Source organism: Myxocyprinus asiaticus, chromosome 27 (assembly GCF_019703515.2).
Source record: "Myxocyprinus asiaticus isolate MX2 ecotype Aquarium Trade chromosome 27, UBuf_Myxa_2, whole genome shotgun sequence".
Taxonomy (NCBI): Eukaryota; Metazoa; Chordata; class Actinopteri; order Cypriniformes; family Catostomidae; genus Myxocyprinus; species Myxocyprinus asiaticus.
The window spans coordinates 7,788,634-7,813,967 of record NC_059370.1 but is presented as its reverse complement, the minus strand read 5'-3'; the positions used below and the strand labels follow the sequence as shown (position 1 = coordinate 7,813,967).

General features: G+C 37.7%; 1 protein-coding gene across 1 annotated transcript in view; it reads left to right on the top strand.

Moving 5' to 3' along the window:
* The window catches only part of LOC127418046 (ubiquitin-conjugating enzyme E2 D2-like), a 26,276-nt gene extending 1,290 nt beyond the window's left edge, over positions 1 to 24,986 (top strand). The window contains exons 2-7 of the mRNA XM_051658378.1: positions 2,609 to 2,672; positions 7,294 to 7,325; positions 8,119 to 8,196; positions 8,520 to 8,625; positions 14,855 to 14,948; positions 23,917 to 24,986. Of these exons, the coding sequence (XP_051514338.1) occupies positions 2,609 to 2,672; positions 7,294 to 7,325; positions 8,119 to 8,196; positions 8,520 to 8,625; positions 14,855 to 14,948; positions 23,917 to 23,962 (420 nt within the window). The 3' untranslated portion in view covers positions 23,963 to 24,986. The remainder of the gene's footprint in view (positions 1 to 2,608; positions 2,673 to 7,293; positions 7,326 to 8,118; positions 8,197 to 8,519; positions 8,626 to 14,854; positions 14,949 to 23,916) is intronic.
* Positions 24,987 to 25,334: the final 348 nt, after the last annotated feature.

Below are 25,334 nucleotides of genomic sequence, written 5' to 3'. Positions count from 1 at the left end.
TATGTTTGCTTGGTGTATTTTAAAGGTACAATATGTAATATATTTACTGTACTAAAGCATAAAATTATAAATTATCAGAGATTTAGGAAACATGCTAAACTGAAATACTGGCTTCTCCGAAAACAATGCTACAGCCAGTAAATTCTACTCTGAAATGTCTGTTCCGGGCCGGAATTTCTGTTTATGTTTTGGCCTGTGTGATCCCGCCCACTGCCCATTTCCCAATAGTATTTAGACACCCCGGGTTGCCAAATTTGAAACAAGTTAGCGGGCAAACACAGTGTGCTGCAGCCATGGAAGCCAGCAATCAGGGGTGTAAAGTAATGAATTACAAATACTCACGTTACTGTAATTAAGTAGTTTTTCACAGGAATTGTACTTTAAGTAGTTAACATTTTTTATACTTTTACTTGAGTACATTTTAAGTGCTGTAACTGTACTTTTAATGCGCTATTTTCCCACCGTCTGTGTTCACTACTTCCCTGTCCTGAATGTATTTTTATCCATCAACATGATTGGCTAGGGAGAGTCTTGTGACTCCTGTCAAATCAAATAGTAGATTTGGCGGCAACTGTTACGGATGTGGAGGATGCCTCAAACACTTTCAACACCTGAACATCCACGGCCGCACCTGAAAGGTCTTTTCGCATGAAAAAGGCCAGTTGCTTGATCGTGTCATGTGAGTTTAGCTTGCTCATGCCAGATATCTGCATTAATCCTGCCTCTAATTTGAAGAAACAAATCAAAGTAAATTTCATATTTCTGCTTATTAGATTCTGTGTCTGTAATGTAGCTTGTAATTTAGCAATCTATCACTGAGATTATTGGGTTGATGTGAGAGATTAAGGCAGTGTTATCAATAGGGCTGGGCGATAAAACAGTCTTGATGTTTATCTGAAAAAAACAAAAGAGAGATGTCCTCGATATCGATGATAAACTTTTGAGTAATTTTCTATACTTAACCTTCATCTAGACCAGGGGTGTTCATTACATCGATCGCAATAGCAAGACAACCACTGATTGGTTGATCTAGATAAAATATAAAAGATTGACTTTTTATTTCCTGACATCTGTAGCTGCGTGCTGTTTGATTGGTGCGCCTAAACGATCAAATACACTTTATAATTCTGCCAATGCCCGTCTTGGTGAGGCATTAATATAAACGCAGTTGGTTTGGTCTAAAGTGAATGTAAACAGTGGGACAAAGAGTATTTGTATCAAAATGTCAGACTTGAAGTGTACATGTATCCGAATTGAGCACTGTCTTGTAGGCTTTGTCATATAAAGGCTATTAATCAAACAACAATAACAAGGAAATGAGAAAACCACTCACTACTTTTGGCTGAATAACTTGAGTAGCTTTAAAAGTATTAATGTAATAGAATCAAACAGTGGCATTGTTAATAATTTTTTTTTTTTTTAAATATTGTTAATAATGAGAATATGAGAAGTAAATGATGAGAATTTTCATTTTTATGTGAATTATTCCTTTAAAGCCCGTTGTGGTCCCTGTACCAAACAATTGCTCTACCACCTCTATTGTGCGGGACATGACGCGCCAAGTGACCCTGCTTTTTTTTTTTTTTTTTTTTTTTGCATTCCTTGCATTGTTTTGAACATGTTTTATGCACAACAATAACTCTCTCAGTTGGCATTAAGGGAAATTTAGACCCTACACATAAACTGATTTTAATGTTATTGTTTCATACATTATGAGATTGAAAATAACTTTCATCTTCTGTAATCATGTCACCCTTTTATTTTTTTAAATCAGATTCATGTAGTGTTTACAGTATCATAGATAAGTGATGTATTTTAAAAGTTGTCAATCACAAACACCTATAAAATACCTATGTTTTCTATTCTTTCTGGCAAACAGCCATAGAGAATGTAAATTACGGTACGTGTGCCTCATTTTTAAATTGCAGCATAGAGTTTTTATTATAAAGGGGCATTGATTTCGCAACTCAGTACTCAATACTCACTACTCATGAGTAGTTTTAAATGAGCTACTCTTTTACTTGTAGTTTTTAGGACAGGTACTTTTACTCTACTCAAACTACATTTTTTTAAGAAATAACAGTACTTTTACTTGAGTATGATTTTTCAGTACTCTTTCCACCTCTGCCAGCAATACATCTAGCTAACATTGAGAGTTATAAAAAAATACACATGAGCTGGTTTATAATTTGCAAACAATAAAAACATTGCAAACATATACATTAGCTGATCAACATACAGTGTAAGGCTCGTTGCGTGCCATTGTCAGTTTTCCTGTTGCGTGTCCTCAACCTGGCAACCCCAGTGAGCTTCGAGTCTGGGGAGGAGGGAGTGGGGGAGACAACTCTCTCCAATATTTTGAATTTGGACTGCAGTACCCATTTCAAACGCTTAATGTCAATGTTACATTATTGCTCCTTTAATTTCAATTGGTCAGATGCGTGGATATTTGTTAAGTTTCAGTGTCAGTTTCTCAGTTTCATTTTGATGCTTCACTCAGATAAGTGTATGCTGCAGGTGGAGGTGTTTCAGGGAGGAGGCTTTGACTGGTGATGCAAAGGTTTACCTGCTGGCTCTTCTCATTTGACTTTGTTTTTGTGTGTTGCAGGAGCTGCATGATTTGGGCCGTGACCCACCTGCTCAGTGTTCAGCGGGTCCAGTAGGGGATGACAGTAAGTAACTCACTTTACACATAAGTGTATTCTATCCAACTTATTTATCAGCAAAACTAGGGCACCACCGTTAGCAACATTGAATGTGGACCACTTCCGGTTTAAGCCACTTCCAGCTATTTTAGCTATGCAAAATACCACATTATGCTGCTTTATATTACAGGCTGGCAGTAAATGTTGACATATCATTAATTACAATTTTCATAAACTCATTGGTTTTGAGCGCATATAGTTTTACTGTTTATCGCATTTTGCCATCGTTTAATCACACACTGTTGCACGGGTAGAATGAATGAAATCAGGTGCTGACACGGTCAGTCATCCGCACCATCTGACACGCCTCCACAAACTTTACACAACCAGCAGAGAGAAGAAAGATGCTGGGAAAATGCTGCTTCAACTTTCTTTGCACCAAAACAGCATCTTGTTTCATCTTGGCAAAATAAGCGTGTTTTACTCTCCGTTCTTGTCAGAGAGCATTCTCTCTTTCTTAGCGGTGTATAGTAAACAGACACGCAGGTCTCGCATTCAGCATGGCTTATGAAACATCGCCTTTGGAAATAAAGGCATCATCTGAGGTTATCAGGTACATATGAACATGGAGACAAGAAACACTGCATCGTCACGATGTCGGTAAAGAAAGAACTAGATTTTATTACCGTCTCTTCAATACAACAACACACAGCAACAAGTGAATGATCTACTTACTCTTTTACTATAAATGCTAACGTTAGAAAATTATCCGACATTGGCACAATTCGGCTGTACATCCTGTGGCTGTGTGATAGTTTATAATCCCAGATCACTAACTCTAGTATTATAACCTAGTTATTTACACTGCGGTCAATGCCACCGGAAATGCAGCCACTGCTTGCTTCTGCATTGCAAAATAATGTGGATAGACCGGTCTGTATTTATTTTTCTCATTCATTTTACAAGTATTCCAAAGACCGTCACTGGGCATTCAGTCTAGTTTGTGGAACAGCAATTTAAAATGTGCCCTATTTACTTTTTTAATGCATGTTCCTGGTCCTATTGTGAATGATTCAACAAGTGCACGTTGTTCCAAAGGAAAAACATAGTCCTTGTAATCTTTCAATCAAAATATAATAACTTGCTCTGCATCAACTTTCCGTTTCATCTGATGGCACCAAGCCCCTTTATTTTAATATTTTTTTATTAACTTCAATACTGAAAACACAGTTGGATGATTCTCACAAAACCTGTCAAGGAAATGTCCTGGTCATTTTTAACCTCAAATCAGTACAGTTAGAAAAATAGGAAATTATATTTTGCATAAAGGATAAGAAGCCTAAATCTTGGACCATTAAAGGGATGGTTCACCCAAAAATGAAAATTCTCTCATTTACTCACCCTCATGCCATCCCAGATGTGTATGACTGTCTTTCTTCTGCTGAACACAAATTAAGATTTTTAGAAGAACATTTCTGTAGGTTCATACAGTGCAAGTGAAATCAGAAAAATACAATAGACTTGCGTTGGCAGAATGTTCAAATGGCCCAACAAAATGCTCTCTAATGCAAACTCCAACTGTGAAAAATGTAAATATAAACTAACCCTCAAAAGGCCTTTGATCTGCTTTGTTGCCCTCTTTCTCTCAGTCTTTTGGGATACATTTGAAAACAGCATTTTAGAAACGCTGTCAGTCCACACTGCTGTTTTCGAACGTTTTCCAAAAGTTGCTCGTCCGCACTGAAATGTCTGAAAATGCTTAAATCCCCTTACTGCACATGCGGGGAGAAAATGTAAGAAGCGTGGCTCTGTGCCATTTCCATATACAGTCTGAAATGTAGTTGTCCTCGTGTTCTGCTGCCAGACAACAGTTCGGAGTAAATTTTCCATCACCTTTAAAGGAATGCTATGTAAAGGTTGTACAAAGTAACATTTAACTTTAACAACACTATCAAAGTGGATAGCAGGCACAATTATAACACAGGTGCCATCTTGATTGTTATGCATTGAATGGGTCACATGATTGTCACATGACAACAAATAGCACAGCATTTTGGAAAATTTAAGTTTTCCCTGTCCACACTAAAACGCGAATACTGTGTTTTGAAATGTATCCGCTTGAGAGAGCATTTTCGAAAAGCTCTGTTTTCGCTGGACAAAAACAGCATCTCAGTGTTGACAGAAGGCCAAAACTTAGCAAAATTAATGCGTTTTTGAACGAAAATTTATTAGTGTGGACGTGGCCTATGTGACAATCTGTCTGACTGTCTGTATAACCATCAAACTTAGAACTTTTAAAAACTAATTTAAACTCAGACAAAGCTTTGTCAAGCCAACATAAAAGTTTGCCTTGGAAAAAACTTTACCTCTCGACTTATTTCCATCACACAGACAACAGTATTAGGACAAAAGATGCTGTTGTACAGTTTTTTTTATTTTATTTTTATTATTAAAATCAGTGAAAATGAAAGGTAGTAGTACTACTATGTGACAATTCGTGTAATTTTCTTTTTTTATTTTTCACACTGCAGTAATGAGAATTGGTGGGTAAAATGTGTGGAACTGTCATAAAAATAGTCACAATGTAAACATTCTCAATGGCCCCCAAAAAATAGGACTCAATTTCTATATGCAAAATAATTTATTTATTTTTTTGGAGGACTATAGGACCAGGACATTTTCTTTTCTGGTTTCATGAAGATCACCCAGAGGGTACAGGCTGAAGCATTGTGGTGTACCGCAACAAACCTGTGCACGACGTCTCATGCGCAGACCTGTAAACAGTTACACGTCTCAAAAAGATCAATTATTCTTATATTGAAGTGTTACATTTCAAGTAATTTCACATTGGTTAGTGTAATCAGCTCTTCATTGTGGTCACTGTATATGGCACTTTGAAAAAGAACATCACTGTAGCCTCTATCACAAACCAATTTATTAAATCGTGAATCATGCGTGAAACACCATCTGACCCACTTGGTGCCTCAGAGACTTGACTAAGACACGAAAACATAATTGTACTAGGGCTGGGCGATATGGCCAAAAAAAATGATCATAATATTTTTTTCATATGGTTCGATATCGATCCCGTTCATGACGTTACTGGGGGCAGAACTGCATTCCACATGTTTGTTAGACCTCAAGAATGAATTAAACATAACTTGTTTGTTTACAAGTAAATTCCATAGGGCAAGCTATCTTTAAAGTACACAGTTTAGGATTTAATCCTACATAAGGTGTGTGACCTCTGTTTGATTAGATCTAGCCAATTTCATTAGCTTCAGTTGATGTTTGACTCCACTGAAAGACATCTTTGTGACATTTCACTGTCCAGCTCAGTAGGTGGCGGTAATGCACCATAAACTGGATTGCCAACCGGCAATAAACATTACCAGAAGAAAACTTTCTTGCCTGTGACAGCGCTATGGATCGTGAAATAGTGCATAAATAAACAGCAATGGTGTTGATGTCGGAGTTGTTGTTGTGTTCCGTCGACAGCTATTGTATTGCATTGTCAGTGCTGTCTTGTTCACTATACAACAATATTAAATTAGCTGGAAAGCTAGCTAATGGCTAGCAGCTACCAAGCCTGATTGGTTTCCATGACAGCAGGGCTGCCTGCTAATACTTCCTAACAGGCGGATTTCATGTCTGTGATTCAGGTAGTAGGGGTGAAAAAATGCATCACGGTGCATCGATCTATCAAAGAAATTCAGATAAATCGATTACGAAATTTAAGAATCTGTTATATTTATATATTAATACCCAATGTGTCCATCTCATATTACACGAACCTTCTTGCAACAGACACGGATCGGAGCACGTGAGATTTAAAGGGAAAGAAAACGCACTTTGAAATAAAGTTTATGCAGCCGAGTTCACCCCGCAAACCTACATAAGATAAGATGGATGGATGGATGGATGCTGCCGAGTTCGGCTTTGTGTCATTATTCAAAACTGTTTGCATCTTTTTGACCAACGTAAGTTGTTGTTGCCTTCCATCCCGATTATGATATATGTTAATATATTGTTTATATTGCTTTTGTATCTCCATAACAGTTTAACCTCTAACAGAACTTGGCTTAAATGTGACTGTGGGCAGACATTGGCTGTGAAGGAAAACACTCACTCATTGATTCATTCTCTTTATAGTGAATGCTACAGAATAGGGAGTGATTGCAGACTGTTCTGAACGGAACTAACCAGTTGATTATAGTCACCTGTGATTGGTCAGTGACACGCAGCAGCTGTAAAAAGATAAAACATGTTTATCTTTCGCAGTCCTGTATAAAAAAAGCGATTGGATTCTCGTGAACGGGATGTTACCGCCTTTGCATGCTACTTAAAGACAGTTTTTCATTCTATGACCTGAACTGCTTGTGTTTTTAGCGAGACATACCTGTTTCAATCGTCTAGATGTAGAATATAGGCTAAATATCAATTACTTGTTTATCATCGATATCAAAAAAATTATTTCCAATAAATATCGATATCGTTTTATCGCCCAGCCATAAATTGTACACAAATTTGCTTCATCAGATTTTATACTGTATTACTCAGTGGACTCCTTTTGTAGTTTTTAAGGCAAAATGATGTGCCCGATATTGGCGCTCTCTCCATGATGTTTCTGCTTATCTTTGTTTTTCAGTGTTCCACTGGCAGGCCACAATAATGGGACCAGTAAGTATTCGTGTTTTGGTTTGCCTACAATAGGTGATGCATGCTCTGAATTTCACTGTTTACCAGATTAGATTCTGCTTCAATCTTTAGCTGTTCTGACTTATTTCTATAGTTAGGATTCACTTCCCATGGTCATGGCAGCTGAGTTGTAATATTGGATATAAATTTAAACAGAAAGGTTAGGAAGCAAGATTTATCACACTAAAATCATGTTAACATGTATGATAATGTTAAGTCTTGTGGCTATACTTTTGAAACGGTGTGTATTGTAACATTTATGGACTGGCCTCAATCACTTCCATTGTAATCACCTTGCTTAAACTGCGATTTTAGCTTCTTTTTTTATTAACGAGGAATGTCAAAAATAATTTTTATGGTAATCAACATTATACTACTAATTGTCAATTGAGCTTAACTTGTATTGAACCCAAAACATTCCTTTAAAATTTAGTGTCCCAGCCCTGGAAAAGTTATGGATATTCATTAAATACTAAAGTAATGGAAAATAATGGCAATTTCCAAAGTGGATATATTTAATTGGCTAAAATTGTCTTTGTGTGTGCAGTCTCTGTTAAATAATTTCTAGAAATCCTTACCTGATAATCACGAACAACTAAGAAACCATAGAAAAGTATTGTATAGTAGACTAAAACATTACAGAAAGAACTTTAAAACATGTTGTTGACTTTTTGAAATATTGATGAACATTTAAATAAAACTCTTGTGCTAATGAGTTATTTCTGCCTCTATTAATTAGTACAACTTGATTGTGAACTGTGTGTTTACCGTACAGAATGACAGTCCTTACCAGGGTGGAGTGTTCTTCTTGACCATACACTTTCCCACAGATTACCCTTTCAAACCGCCAAAGGTCAGTAATACTTGTACATGTTTGACAGTGTTCTCGGGTGTTTTGGTTGTGCTCAGGTGCTGGTTATATATTTGTCAGTTTAGATGCACACATGAGGAATTGTTTTTCCCTTTCAGCCTATATTCAAATGAATCTATTTGTATCAAGGGTGTATATCATATGTAGTTGCATTTTTACAGAATGCAGAATATCTTGTAAAATAATTTTCCAGGGATTGGCAGAATGTCTGTGCTTGTTTGGATTACGATATTGAGTAATACAGAATACCTTCAGTTTTCCTGTTTAACTCTTGTGTACTACTTTTAATCTTATTACTATCTCAGGTTGCATTTACCACAAGAATCTATCACCCAAATATCAACAGCAATGGCAGCATCTGTCTGGATATTCTGAGGTCACAGTGGTCACCGGCACTTACCATCTCCAAAGGTACAACACAGCCAGGTTTCCTCATGATCAAGATTGAAAAAAAACTATCAAATTTCAAACATTCTGCATCCTGACAGTATGTTTACTGGTTTATCTCAGGAATACTAAGTGTTTGTTTTGTTTTTGTTTTTTATTCCATGACATGTGTTATTGGCAGGCTTAGACAGAGTGTGTGTGTTTAAAACTCTTAAAAGTTACTGAAAGTTCAATGCATTTCCCACCACTTACATGTTTGATTATTAAATATTTTGTCTAATTTCATGATGATTTCAGCTCCCAATACGTGTGGAGTACTCTCAGCTCCATTTAATACATTCTACTGTTTATAATCCTTCCGCAGAATTCAGCAGATGTTTTCATCAAAATTGGCACAGAAAATTTGGGGGGGTAAAGTCTGCAGATTCCGTCTGGGCTTGTTTAAGTGTTTTTTGTCTCCCACTGGCCCGGTTGGGACAGTAATTCAAATTTTTACTTGTCGTGCCAACATTTTAACAGGCCCCAACACAAGAGAATATAAGAATATTCATAATATAAATTAGTATACAAATTTGGGGAGACCTTGTCATATGTTTTCATGTAATGCTCATGTTACAACAAAAAAAATTAAATGCTCTTAATTTGCAAAAGCTGGAAATTCTACAATTATAATGTAACATTTTCACACACTTGCTGTTAAAAAAAAGAAAAAGGGGTACGATGCAGAGCATTAGTGATTTGTTTGGTGCTTCCAAGTCTAACAAATCATTCTCAGTTTTGACATAACTTCAGTGAATCAAAACTTCATCTAGATGACATTACCTTTAAATCAGCAGAATTCACAATAACAATCCAAAAGTCGTAATTATTAAGATATCTAGCTTTTTTGGACTAATAGGAACCTCAAGTTAACCATAGAGCGCCTTAAGTTTATACCCCACTTTTTAAGCACACTCTATTGTTGGATATTGTTTAAGAATTCACAATAGCAATGTTGAAGACATCACAAAAAGCCAAATGATTTAGTTTGGGAGGCATAAAATACGTACATGTTATATGAAATGGTCAGTGAGACTTCATGTCTGGTTCTTCAGTGTACCAAATAGAGTAAGGCATTATAAACCTCAAAACCTGCATCCCTGACATGAGTGAAAAAAAGGCCAGAGAAAAGTGTTGGGGGATGTTATTTTCTTTGAAAATGGAAGATTCTAGATTCATTCTAAATTCACTGCAGCTTTTCAATGCAAATGCATGCAGGTTGAGGCAAATCCAGTGAACTTGCTGGCACAGGGTGTTTGAAGGTTATGTGACAAGTTGGGAAGTTTCCATGTTCTTGGGAGTAATTGTCAAACTACATTGAGCTAATGTTCATTTGAGCTTCTTGAAATGTACACATGGGTGTTTAATAGGGTGGGTGGAAAATATAAATTTTTCGATGTATCGCAAGCATCATTTGAAGGATCTCGTTTCCTAAATCTTAAGATCAATCTTTCACTCCACGAAAATAGTAATTCGCTTACATATGCGACCAAATTTTATGCTCTGCAATTAAAAATGTCTGTCATTAGCCAATGGCTGGTTATTTTACAGATTTTAATCGCCATGATTGACTAGTAAAATGGCAAAGTTCAGCAGTGAGATCCTTTCACTTTGTATTGAGTGAAAGTTTGGTTTGAATCGTTCTGTGCAATGTGTGAGATCCATGCAATCCAATTGTTATTGAATAATGTCTCTTAATACTCTTTCTTAGGCCTGTCGTGATTATTAGATAATCGCCTGATCGTTGCGCTTATTTGATCTAACCCTGGTTATTTGAGATGACAGCAATTTATTGTGCACTTTAAATTCCAATCACAATCTTAATGCCCATATAAGGGAATTTTATGCAAATATATAAAGGCTAAATGTCGTCAACGGCGCGTTTGTGTCATTCAATTGAACACCGAGCATCACTGAGCCGCACGGCGGACGTCAACCAGAGCAGCTCCTGTCTGGAAGAGCATATGAAATGTAAACAATGATGGTGAATGCAAAGCACTCGGGCTTCACTTTAAACAATCGTGTAATGGTGAATGTTCCCGGTCATTGTGGGTTCATACACTGCCTGGCCAAAAAATAAGTCGCCGTTTGGATTTAAATAAGCAGATACTTAAGAGTCTATGATTGGATCATTATTGCAGTGATTAAAATGCTTCAGCTGGCAACTATTCTTTTAATCCTAACTGATGCAGTGTGTAGCTTCTCATTTCTTAAACAACCATGTCGGAAGACGTAAACTGTGGTCGTGGAAAAGATGATACTGCGTTTCAGAAGGTGCAAATTATTGGGCTGAATCAAGCAAAGAAAATGTCTAAGGAGATTGCTGAAATTTCACACATGAATTGGCCACCACAGAGTCCTGACCTTAACGTCATTGAAAGTCTTTGGGATGTGCTGGAGAAGACTTTACAGAGTGGTTTGACACTCTCGTCATCAATACAAGATCTGGGCCAAAAATGAACAACTCTGGATGGAAATAAATGTTGTGACATTGCATAAGGTTGTCGAAACAATGCCACAACGAATGCGCACCATAATCAAAGCTAAAGGTGGTGCAACGAAATACAGGTGCATCTCAAATTAGAATGTCTTGGAAAAATTCATTTATTTCAGTAATTCAACTCAAATTGTGAAACTCGTGTATTAAATAAATTCAATGCACACAGACTGAAGTAGTTTAAGTCTTTGGTTCTTTTAATTGTGATGATTTTGGCTCACATTTAATAAAAACCCACCAATTCACTATCTCAAAAAATTAGAATACATCATAAGACCAATAAAGAAAAAACATTTTTAGTGAATTGTTGGCCTTCTGGAAAGAATGTTCATTTACTGTATATGTACTCAATACTTGGTAGGGGCTCCTTTTGCTTTAATTACTGCCTCAATTCGGCGTGGTATGGAGGTGATCAGTTTGTGGCACTGCTGAGGTGGTATGGAAGCCCAGGTTTCTTTGACAGTGGCCTTCAGCTCATCTGCATTTTTTGGTCTCTCGTTTCTCATTTTCCTCTTGACAATACCCCATAGATTTTCTATGGGGTTCAGGTCTGGTGAGTTTGCTGGCCAGTCAAGCACACCAACACCATGGTCATTTAACCAACTTTTGGTGCTTTTGGCAGTGTGGGCAGGTGCCAAATCCTGCTGGAAAATGAAATCAGCATCTTTAAAAAGCTGGTCAGCAGAAGGAAGCATGGACCACATTTTTTGGTAAACGGGTGCAGTGACTTTGGTTTTCAAAAAACACAATGGACCAACACCAGCAGATGACATTGCACCCCAAATCATCACAGACTGTGGAAACTTAACACTGGACTTCAAGCAACTTGGGCTATGAGCTTCTCCACCCTTCCTCCAGACTCTAGGACCTTGGTTTCCAAATGAAATACAAAACTTGCTCTCATCTGAAAAGAGGACTTTGGACCACTGGGCAACAGTACAGTTCTTCTTCTCCTTAGCCCAGGTAAGACGCCTCTGACGTTGTCTGTGGTTCAGGAGTGGCTTAACAAGAGGAATAAGACAACTGTAGCCAAATTCCTTGACATGTCTGTGTCTTGATGCCTTGACCCCAGCCTCAGTCCATTCCTTGTGAAGTTCACCCAAATTCTTGAATCGATTTTGCTTGACAATCCTCATAAGGCTGCGGTTCTCTCGGTTGGTTGTGCATCTTTTTCTTCCACACTTTTTCCTTCCACTCAACTTTCTGTTAACATGCTTGGATACAGCACTCTGTGAACAGCCAGCTTCTTTGGCAATGAATGTTTGTGGCTTACCCTCCTTGTGAAGTGTGTCAATGATTGTCTTCTGGACAACTGTCAGATCAGCAGTCTTCCCCATGATTGTGTAGCCTAGTGAACCAAACTGAGAGACCATTTTGAAGGCTCAGGAAACCTTTGCAGGTGTTTTGGGTTGATTAGCTGATTGGCATGTCAAAACATTCTAATTTTTTGAGATAGTGAATTGGTGGGTTTTTGTTAAATGTGAGCCAAAATCATCACAATTAAAAGAACCAAAGACTTAAACTACTTCAGTCTGTGTGCATTGAATTTATTTAATACACGAGTTTCACAATTTGAGTTGAATTACTGAAATAAATGAACTTTTCCACGACATTCTAATTTATTGAGATGCACCTGTATAATTTTTTTAATAATATTATGTATTTATCACACATTATATTTGCACATATACAGTGAAATTCTTTTTTTTTTCACATATCCCAGCTAAGCTGGGGTCAGAGTGCAGGGTCAGCCATGATACGGTGCCCCTGGAGCAGATAGGGTCAAGGGCCTTGCTCAAGGGCCCAACAGTGGCATCTTGGCAGTGCTGGGGCTTGAACCCCCAACTTTCTGATCAGTAACCCAGAGCCTTAACCGCTAAGCCAAATATTAGTGTATGCAGCTTTTTTTTTTTTTTTTGGCCAGGCAGTGTACATGCGGTGTTAATGACACGCAGTGACACAGAGGAGGAGACGAAATGATGTTATGAAATGATGAAATTAAATCTCAAAAGTTTTGCTTCATGAGAAATAAGGGCTTGTGGGTTTAATCAAAGAGCATTTGAAAGTGAAGAAATTAGGACAAATATTTTACTATTGCATAATATAATATAGTAAAAATATATTTATAAAATGTACTTGATTTTTTTTGTTAAAATATATATATAATTTAAATTACAGGCGTTCCAAAAAACAAGTGTAAATATAAAATGTATCTAAACTAAAGTTGACCAAAAAAAGAGACATAATTTAAGTATTTATCTTTTTCATGTCATTCATAATTTTTAAAACCTTAAAAGGAAATCATATATCCCTATTTTATTATTTGATTTAAATATTTTAAGTGAAATATGACCATAAATCAAGAAAGCCCTAAAGACTGGATTACACGACACAACCTTTAAAATCTGAATGGATTTTAAAATATTAAGCATTACACACTAACCGACTTTGAAAATCACTACATACAAAAACTGGGCATCACACACCAAACGACTGAGGATCATACACTAGCTGACTCTATCAAGTCGATTTGATCCAGTCTGATCACAAACTCATGTGGAAGCAGTGTTGTCAGATTAGTTTGTTTTCCAGGCCAATGATTGTGGAAAACTATCCCGAATGTATTAAAAAAAAAAACACCCAAATAGTGCATATGAAATTCAAGCACATTCCAACCATAATACCACAGCATAGCCATTACAACCTTAACAATAGAATTAAGTTATGAAATTATAAAGTTTTCAAAAACCATACATTTAGCCCCCGTTTTTCTTTTTCACACAAAATAGGCAAACACACACCCACAAAACAATATGCTGCCCTGGCATATCAAGAAGCCAATTAGTGTATGTAGTTAATTGTGCTGCGATTGAAGTTATGTTTTTGCCATTCAGTATTTTATTTTATGAACTAATATGTAAAATAAAGATTTTATATAATCTGTCCTATCTTTTTATGCTGTAATGGCCCATTCAAAACTCCAGCTTGAATATAACTGTTAATCATTGTACAGTCAGTTGAACTGGCTAATACACAGAGTCAAAGTTTCCAGACAGCTGTGAGGAATGAACGCAGTGATGTTCATCCATTCTGTGTTCAGGCCCGTGTGCACATCCATGAGAAGAGTTGGGAATTCACTTGTGAAAATACTCTTTCTACATGAGTCTGTACATGCAATGTCAAGACATATTTATTGATGGAATACATGGACTTGTACTTTTTCAAGAAGCTAAAATGTGACCAAAATGATGGAAAACTAAAGAAAATTTGCGAAATGTATAATTTTGTATTGTACCTGGTAAGAAGGTCCCCTGTGTGATTAACAGCATTAGCTGAGAGATAATTGCTTTTGTATGTATGCAAAATTTTAGCTGAAGTATACCCACATGAATCCAACTCAAATCGAGAGCTTTCGAATCAGAATTTTGTTTTTGTTTGTTGCGCTGAAATGTAGTGGTGTAGATTCAGCACCATAGACTTTCTCCAAGAGTGATATGACTAGAGTCTTCATCTCATGTGATTGTACATCATTTAAAACATGTTTTTCAAAAATATTATTCATTTATTTGTTTAAAGGATTAGCGATTAGCAAAAGTCATGTGCATCTTGAAAATGTTGCTCAAAGAGGACCTGATGATATTATCTTTAAAGAATAGGACTCTTGAAGTACCTCTCACATTAACTTTGTTTTCTAATGTTTTGTCTCTCATCCTTAAGTTCTTCTGTCCATCTGTTCCCTGCTGTGCGACCCCAATCCGGACGACCCCTTAGTACCTGAGATCGCCCGCATTTACAAGACTGACAGGGAAAAGTAAGTGTCCTCTAGTGCACTAAAGTAATAATGCAGACTGTGTTTACAAGGACAAGGTGTTTGCCCCAACTATTTCCCCTATAGGCACTTTTAATGCATTAATTTGCATTATTACAGTATTGCATACATTGCTTGATATCCTTTTTAGACATCCGACATCCGTTACTCTTCCCTTGGGATGTCATTTATAAACAGACACCCTGAAGCCATGTTTTGGTATTCATTTACTCAAGAGCAACCAGAATGTCCAGGTCATATTTCACCCTCAAATCAAAAGGAAATAAATATTTTGATATATATCTGTTTTAAGATGAATGTTTTTGTGAAAAATATAATGTGCCAAAGGTTATGTTCACACAGGCAGAAAAAAATCCTGTTCTTTTGGACGCTGTCACTCAAATCCGTTTAGGTTTTTGTAGTCTGAACAGGACAAAAACACATTAAATCTTTTTTTTTTTTTTTCAAGCCTCATCCAAACCACATTCGTAGGTGGTTTGGAATCCAAATAAAATCAGATTTTTCTTAATGCGTCTCAGTCTGAACAGTCAGATCGGATTTCATGTGGGGTTTTTTTTTCGTCATTTGCTGTGCGTGACGGTTGTTATACGTCAGAAACGAAAGAAAACACTGCGTTCAGAACGGCATAATTAATGCCTTCACAGGGCACTTCGAATTTAATACTTAACTTACCCAAAGAGATGCACTAAGGTGCAGTAACCCATATCGGTTGCAAGAAACCACAACGTGATAAAGTATTGAATGTCACACGAATACGGGACACTTGAGCATTTTGAGCATTTCATCACAGGACGCAGGTCATCTTCTCACCATCTGACCTTTTTATGCTTTAATACGGGACACAAAGCCTTCAATACGGGATGTTTTGCTCTCTGCTAAAATACAGGACCCCAAGATAAAAGGTGTAATTTTGGCCAAAATACAGGATGTCCCCGCTAAAACGGGCAACAACAAATATTGCATATGCTACCTCTCCCATTTTTAATTAGTTTTCTGTGAAGTATGTTCATATTTGGATACTGCCCTCATGAAAAGCATAATCAGTGTTAAAACATCCATAGCTAAAATCTCAGGCATGTTGAATATACGCAAGTTTGCTGCTTTAACATGACAATTAATGTGGATGTGATAGCTAAAGCGACTGTTCAGACTACAGAAAAAATGTGATCTGGCCACATATAACTTGCAATTTGAACAGTCACTCAAAAAATCGGATTTGAGGAAAAATCTGATTTTTCCTGCAGTGTGAACAAAGCCTAACATTTTTTCACAGTACTAAGTATGAGCATACACTACCGGTCAAAAGTTTTGAAACGCACTCATTCTTTATTATTTTTATTTTATTTTTCACAATTTAGAATAATAGTAAACTGTGTGATATTTTAGCATCTTCAAAGTAGTCACCCTTTGCCTAGAATTTGCAGACATGTACTCTTGACATTTTCTGAACCAACTTCGAGGTATCACACTGGGATGCTTTTTAAACAGTATTGTTCCCATCTAAGTTGGGCACTTATTGGCTGCGTTTATTATTTGGTCCAAGTCATCAATTTCTTTTTTTGTAATTAACATTTTTTATTAAATCATTCAATAACAATGAAATGCAAAACATATATATAAAATCAACATTTAAAGCCTGCCCCCCCAAAAAACAACCCTGTGGTCAAACATAATAGAAATAAAAATTAAACGGACACACACACATTATATATATATATATGTATATGTGTATGTGTGTGTCGCCCCATCACCCAGAACACAAAATCTGGGGCAAAACGAAACCAGAGTGCAAACACTATGCAAAATTTTTAATTGTATAAGACGCACCCTTGCATCCCTTGATGCAGGTTTAACGTTTTTAAGAATCTTAGCCCACACTCCTTCCTCCAATGCCAAGTTGAAATCTTTCTCCCATACTCTCTTGAGAGAAGTTAAGGCTCTGTCCCCCAAACTCTGAATTAACAGGGAGTAGTACACTGATGCCTCATGACCTTTTCCAAAAGCTGTAATCACCTCTCCCAAAGCATCTGCCTCCTTAGGGGGGTGTGTGCTACTCCCAAAAATAGTTCAAAGCAGGTGGCGCAGTTGTAAATACCTATAAAACTGAGGTCTGGGGATCCCAAAATGTTGTACCAAGTTTTCAAACGATCTCAACACTCCACTTTCATATTGGTCACCAAGTGTAGCAACCTCCCTCACAATCCACTCTGGCCAGCAGAAAGGGGACTTGACAATACACAATCTTGTGTTCTGCCATATGCTCGAGGTAACATTTAAATAAGTGTCCAATTTAAACAATCTGGACACTTTAGTCCATACCGAGTGTAAATGCGAAATAACGGGATGTAACTTAACTTTTCCAATTAGTTTGATAGAGATGCTTTGTAATGGCGAAATAGGGGCAAGAACTGCCTGTTCAATAACAAACCAGGGAGGGGTTCTCTCAGGTGGAAGTGACCAATGAGCCAAATGTCTGAGACTGAACGCATAGTAATAAAACAAAATCTTGTGTAGGCCTAGCCCACCTTTGTCTATCGGCCTATGTAACTTATTAAAATGCAATCTGGGATGTTTACCATTCCAAATGAAGGACTTCGCTGTGCTATCAAATTGCTTGAAATAAGAGTGGGAAACATCTACAGGGAGAGACTGTAGCAGGTAGTTAAATTTTGGAATACAATTAATTTTAATAACATTAACCTTCCCAGTCATCGATTAAATGTAATGAAGCCCACCTGCCCACATTGCTCAAACCTTTTTATTAAAGGGTCAAAATTAACACTAACAAATTTGCTGGGAATAAAATCCCCAAATACTTAATGCCCTGTTTGGGCCACTGGAAGGCGCCCGGCTGGAAAGCCGTTACTGGACAGTATGCTGTCAGAGCCAAAGCTTCGGATTTAGACCATTTGACTTTGTATCCTGAGAACTTGGAAAAGGAATTAATAATTCTGTGGAGGCAAGGCATAGATCTAGTAGGTTCAGAGACAAATAATAAAATATCATCTGCATAAAGCAGAAGCTTATGCGCCACACCTCCCGCAACCACCCCTGGAAAATCATCCTCCGTTCTTATCGTGGCTGGTAATGGTTCCAGGGCAAGACAGAACAATAATGGGGAAAGAGGGCAACCCTGCCGAGTGCCCGTATCCAGTGTAAAATAATCTGAAATTAATCCATTTGTTTGTACCACTGCTACGGGGTGTCTATAAAGTAACTTAATCCAAACAATAAATGGACTCCCGAACCCATACATTTCCAAAATCTTAAAAAGATAATCCCATTCTACCATATCATTACGTCTTTTCGGCGTCAAGTGAGATGGCAGCTACTGGAGACTGATCATTCGCTACTGACCACATGATATTGATGAGACGCCTGATGTTATCAGAAGAGCTGCGGCCCCGAATAAACCCCACCTGATCTATATGTATAAGAGATGTCATAACCGTACTTAATCGGTTAGCCAAAATTTTTGACAATTTTTACATCTAGTTGGATCAGGGAGATTGGACAGTAACTTTTACACTTGCTTGGATCTTTTGTCCTTTTTAAGAATCAGACTGATCTGGGCTTGTGTCATGGTTGGGGGAAGTTTTCCATTCTTTAATGATTCAGTATAAATTTCTAACAAAAGTGGAGTCAGTTCTGTAGCATAGGATCTAAAAAATTCTGCATCAAAACCATCTGGCCCCGGAGCCTTGCCTGTAGGTAGGGACTACCTCGTCAAGCTCCTCCAAGGTTATCTCAGAATCAAGAGTTTTTTTGCTCAGTCTTCAGCTTAGGAAATCTAATGGTTCCACGGAGTTTCTAATATCTTCATCAGTAGACGAAGACGTGGAACTATAAAGATCAAGATAGAACTCTTTAAACGCATTATTAATATCAATGGCTGAGGTAAAAATTTCACCACCAGCAGATTTCACTGAGGGAACGATAGAAAGAGACTCTCTCTGCTTTATATATTTAGCCAAAAGCTCCCATGCTTTGTCCCCCGTCAAAGTATGACTGTCTTGCCCCGAATAACCAAAACTCCATTTTCTGCGACAAAATAGTATTATAGATTATCAGATTATAGGCCATCAGATGACATACGGCGCTTCAGCTCTGCTTCTGCACTTTTAATATTTCCTTCCAAATCCACGAGTTCTCGTGCTTTGGATTTTTTGATGAATGAGGCATACTGTATGATCCGACCCCTAAGAACCGCCTTAAGTGCCTCCCAAGCCATGCCCACAGAGGATACCGAGGACCAGTTGGTCTCCATATAAACACTGATTTCAGTCTTTAACATTTGTTGGAAATCAGGATTTTGCAAAAGGGATACATTAAGGTGCCAACTATGATTTATTTTTCTCTATATGTAGCAACACCTCTAAACTCATGAGGGCGTGATCCGAGACTAAAATGTTTCCAATTGAGCAATCAACAACAGATGAAATGAGGGATTTGGATATAAAAAAAATCTATTCTAGAATAAATCTTATGGACTGATGGAAAAAAATGTATAGTCTCTACCAGATGGGTTCAAAAGTCTCCAAATATCTGTAAGACCAAGATTTTTACACATCCTATGAAGTGTCAATGTTGCTCTAGGGGGCTTACACACTTTTGCTTCACTATGATCAAAGGCTGAGTCCATCAAAAGATTAAAGTCTCTTCCCAAAATTATATCATTAGGGGTGCCAGCGGCTTGCAACATCCCTTTAAGATCTATAAAAAAGCCCTGATTATCAGTGTTAGGTGCATAAATATTAGCCAAAATCAGACTTTGCCTGTGAATTTCTGCTAAAACAATAATGACTCCTAATTTATCATTAAACTGTTTGAGACATTTGAATTGTAGATGTTTATTTACCAATATAATGACTCCCCTGCTCTTACTTGAGCCAGCGCTAAAGAGAACATGTCAACCCTATATCTTCCCAAATTTTTCAGCTTCCTGAGGAGAAAGATGCGTTTCTTGAAGAAACACTATCATATTTCTTACGCTTAAGAAAATAAATAACCTTCCTTTTTATGAGGTGCCCCAACCCATAAACATTCCATGTGGAGATAGTACACTCATTAACATTTGACATTTTGGTGTAATAGAAAAAATAAACTGTGCCAAAAACAAAATTATGAAGACCACATTTCAACATTAGTGCAACAATAAAACCCCGAACTTCCCCCCGAACAAAACAGAAAAAAGAAAAACGTGTGCATTGACACCGCGCACAAAAGCGCCAACCGGTGTCTATCCCTTTAAACTCAAAGAGTCCATGTACGCCTACGAGAGCCCCCGCGACAACTTTGCCATCGGATTGCTCAATTCTGCCTCTCAAATTTGTAAGGCAAAATTACATGACATGAACTATTTTGTAAAACAAACCCCAGGCAATAGGCAGAATAAACACAAAGAATGTGTAGACTCATTCACAGAACTGTCCCGAAGTAGTGTTATTTAACAAAACATGCTCCAACCGCTAGGCAGAACCAGCACAAAAGGAAACGAAACACGCATCCCAGTTCCTCGGATGGTCAAGAGTCAATTCACTCAGAGGCCGCATAAAAGTATATCCCATGATTATGCAGTCCGCCAACTTTATAAAAGACATCCTTTGTGTGGGCATGTAGATATTTTGCGGTCATCCGTAGTGTCTATTCTCAATCTGCCCAGGAATTGTAAAAGTGATCTTCCGTCAATGCAAAAGTTTCTTTAAGGAAAAGTGTTAATCCACAAAACAAACTCCAGCCGCTCGGCGGATCCAAAGCAAAAAGAAACAAAAATGACGCCCAGCTTCCTCCGAAAGCCAGAGTATGTACAGTGAGTCAATCCACTCACAAGAAAAACACCCAATGGTTACTCACCCATTGTTTCAATAAAAGATATTGCCTGATTGGGACATGTAAATACTTTGCTGCCGTCCTTGGTGTTTATTCTCAGTCTTGCCGGAAACATCAGAGCAAAAGTGATCTTCCGCTGATGTAAGAGTTTCTTGCATTCCTTAAACCAATCACGTTTCACTTTTGTCGAGTTCGCAAAGTCCGGGAACAAGAAAATTTTGTAATTCTTCCAAGAAAGCATTCCTTTGCTCATCGCCTGGGGCATCACGAGATCTTCGTGATCGGATGATCTCAAAAATTTGGCCAGAATCGATCGGGGCCTTCCTCCCTCAGCGGATCTGTGAGCTCGCTCGATTTCCAGCTTGTGGCCTGTTATGTCGAGCAGACTAAAGCAGCAAAAGCTTGTCTAGGAATTTCACCATATCTCTGCCCTCCGCATGCTCAGGAATTCCAACAATTCGAATGTTATTCCTGCGGCTTCTATTCTCAAGATCTTCAAGCTTTTCAAGAACAATTTCCAAATCAACTTTGGTCACGGGCGGATTAGCGGCTAATTCCCTCTCTGATGACTCCAAGTAATCGATTTGTCTTTCAACATCTGTCATTCTTGTGACTAACTCAGAGAATTTTTTCTCCATCGCCGTAATCGATCAACGTATTACAGCGAGATCCTCCAAGTCCGCAAGTGCCTTCGTCAACATCACCGACATGTTGGACAGTTGACGCTGGATTCCTTCTACCGCTGCGCCATCCAAATCAAGTCCCCGGTCCACAGGCCTGTCTGGGCTTTCATCTTGAACCCGTAAGTGTCTTTTAATGTCTCCAGAGCCCGAAGATTTTGACTTCTTTACCATGTTTACCTCAAACAGCAAATGTGTAACTGGGTGTATCGAATTTCACCGGATTATATCATGAAAATAATTTTAAAAATTAGCAAAGTGCGCAGAGCTGTCTCTCACACGTCTGCCCTTCGCATGGCGTCACGTGGCTCTCCAAGTCATCGATTTCAAAAACTTTTTTTTTTTTTTTTAAATTACATTTTAGTTTTATAATGAAATAAATTAATATGGTGGCACAATGATATTTTTGTCTACAAAACTAATTTCAAACATTTAAGCATACGCCTTCAGATCATGAGAAACATTTCAGTCAAGTGTTTCAAAAGTTTTGACCGGTAGTGTATACAAATGTAATTAATGTAATGTACAGTTGAAGTCAGAAGTTTACATACACTTAGGTTTAAGTCATTAAAACTCATTTTTTAACCACTCCACAGATTTCATATTAGCAAACTATCATTTTGGCAAGTCGTTTAGGACATCTGCTTTGTGCGTGACACGAGAAATTTTTCCAACAATTGTTTACAGGCAGATTGTTTTAACTTTTAATTGACTACATCACCAGTGGGTCAGAAGTTTACATACACTAAGTTAACTGTGCCTTTAAGCAGCTTGGAAAATTCCAGAAAATGATGTGAAGCATTTAGACAATTAGCCAATTGGCTTCTGATACGAGGTGTGTTGAATTTGAGATGTACCTGTGGATGTAATTTAAGGCATACCTTCAAACTCAGTGCCTCTTTGCTTGACATCATGGGAAAATCAAAAGAAATCAGCCAAGATCACAGAAAAAAACTTGTTGACCCCCACAAATCTGGTTCATCCTTGGGAGCAATTTCCAAATGCCTGAAGGTTCCACGTGCATCTGTACAAACAATAGTACGCAAGTATAAACACCATGGGACCATGCAGCCATCATACCGCTCAGGAAGGAGACGCATCCTAGAGATGAACATAGTTTGGTGCGAAAAGTGCAAATCAGTCCCAGAACAACAGCAAAGATGCTGTGAAGATGTTGGAGGATACAGGTAGACAAGTATCTATATCAACAGTAAAACGAGTCCTATATCGACATAACCTCAAAGGCTGCTCAGCCAGGAAGAAGCCACTGCTCCAAAACTGCCATAAAAAAGCCAGACTACAGTTTGCAAGTGCACATGGGGACAAAGATCTTACTTTTTGAAGAAATGCCCTCTGGTGTGATAAAACAAAAATGTAACTGTTTGGCCATAATGACCATCGTTATGTTTGGAGGAAAAAGGGTGGGGCTTGCAAGCCAAAGAACAACATCCCAACTGTGAAGCATGGGGGTGGCAGCATCATGTTGTGGGGGTGCTTTGCTTCAGGAGGGACTGGTGCACTTCACAAAATAGATGGCATCATGAGGAAGGAAAATTATGTGGATATATTGAAGCAACATCTCAAGACATCAGCCAGGAAGTTAAAGCTCGGTCGCAAATGGGTCTTCCAAATGGACAATGACCCCAAGCATACCTCCAATGTTGTGGCAAAATGGCTTAAATACAACAAAGTCAAGGTGTTGGAGTGGTCATCACAAAGCCCTGACCTCAATCCGATAGAAAATTTGTGGGCAGAACTGAAAAAGCGTATGTGAGCAAGGAGGCCTACAAACCTGACTCAGTTACACCTGTTCTGTCTGGAGGAATGGGCCAAAACTTATTTTGAGAAGCTTGTGGAAGGCAACCCAAAACGTTTGACCCAAGTTAAACAATTTAAAGGCAATGCTACCAAATACTAACAAAGTGTATGTAAACTTCTGACCCACTGGGAATGGGATGAAAGAAATAAAAGCTGAAATAAATAATTCTCTCTACTTTTATTCTGACATTTCACATTCTTAAAATAGAGTAGTGATCCTAACTGACCTAAGACAGGGAATGTTTTCTTCGATTAAATGTCAGGAATTGTGAAAAACTGAATTTAAATGTATTTGGCTAAGGTGTATGTAAACTTCTCACCTCAATGTATTTGGGGAAAATTTTACAATATTAAAATGGCCATATTTGGTGTATTTTGAAATTATAAGCTGCATTTATGTACAAGTGACTTTTTATAGCAGTGAAGACCATATATGAACATACACTATATATTGTATAAGTATTTTGCATAATAATGTTGCCAGATATCAGATGGGTAATGTTGGACTTCAGCAGTGGGGAAAATGTTAATGTTTGTAGCAATGATGCAGCACAGGACAGAAGTGTCCTGCAAATTTCTTCCTGGAATGTGACACTTGCGTTTTTTTTCTCTCTTATTCACAGGTACAACAGAATAGCTCGGGAATGGACACAAAAGTATGCAATGTAGTTTTGGAGTTAGAATCATGGTGGGAGAAAATTACACCTCAATCTTAAGGTTAGGGGAGATTTGAAAAGTTCAAAAGATGAGAAAAAAAAAAGAGAAAAAAAAAAACAGATTTGTTGGTTTCCATTGGAGTGCTTTCTTTAAGCCACACCTCCCCTCACCAGAGCACCTCCCCCCCGCTCTTATCCCCCCTGGCAGCCATGGTGTACATACTCGGACTACAACTGTAGCCCCTCCCAAACTCCACATCTCCTGCTTCACCACCTCTGTTGCTGTGGTGACGCACCCGTTGCTTAGGATCAGTCCGTATCAATTTTGCTGTTGAAAATGTTTATGGCTCTAAAAGCATTCCTTGTTGTTTTTAAGAACTGGGAAGGGAGGGCTATATTATCATTATTATTTCCTTTCCCTGTGTTTTGTGATAGTCTGAAGATAGAGGTTTATGTACTTTACAGTTTAATTTTTCATTTCCATTTCCTCACAACTGTACGTTGCATCAGGAAATTATTATTATTTTTTTTTTAAGAGAAGGGAGGGGTTTGCTGGCTATCTTTTTGTATAAATCTATAAGGAATTCTTTTAAAATCATAGCAGGTAATTCAAGGAAAATGGACCTCCTGTCCTCTCTGGAGTATTCTAATGGACTTGAAAACTATGAATATATATATTGTTTCCATTTGCCATTGCAAAGACTGTCTCTACCCCTTTCCTTAGCCATGACCAACTTCACAAACGTTCACCATGATGGAAGAATTCGAAACAGTTATTTAAAGCAGTCTCTATAACATGCATCTTATTTGTTTTGTTTTTTTCCCCTCTCCCCCAACCCACCCTTGTAACTCTTAGGTTGAATTTTTTTTCTGCTCTTGTTGAATTAGATGCTAACATTGTTCAGCCAGACTCGATTGGGTCCCTGGGTGAGAGTCTCCTCACAGACAAACTTCTGTATATTTAATTTTCTGACAAGCTCGTTGAGCTTTGTGTGTTGATTAAAACTGTGTAATAAAATGATTACTAAAGTCTGAAACACTTGGGTGACTGCACTGTTTTCTAATGTATTAGATCCCTGTGAACTTTATCCCAAAGTCTTTGGAACAATAAATATATGATCCTATTAGCTTTCCCAAGTAGCAGTGCTTTTGACAGCAACCATATGTATGAAATGAATAATTACTTTATTATGATAAGCAGAACAGCTGCTATGTAAGAATTGCTGTACTATAGTAAAACCGAAAGATTTTCACCTTTTTCCCGGTGTGGTATGGAGGACAAAAACGCTTGAAATCATTCAAGTGCCAATTTATCTTATGTAAATTAATAAACATACAATTCAATAATGACAGAGTATAGAGTTTTTTTTAATATAAATAAGTTT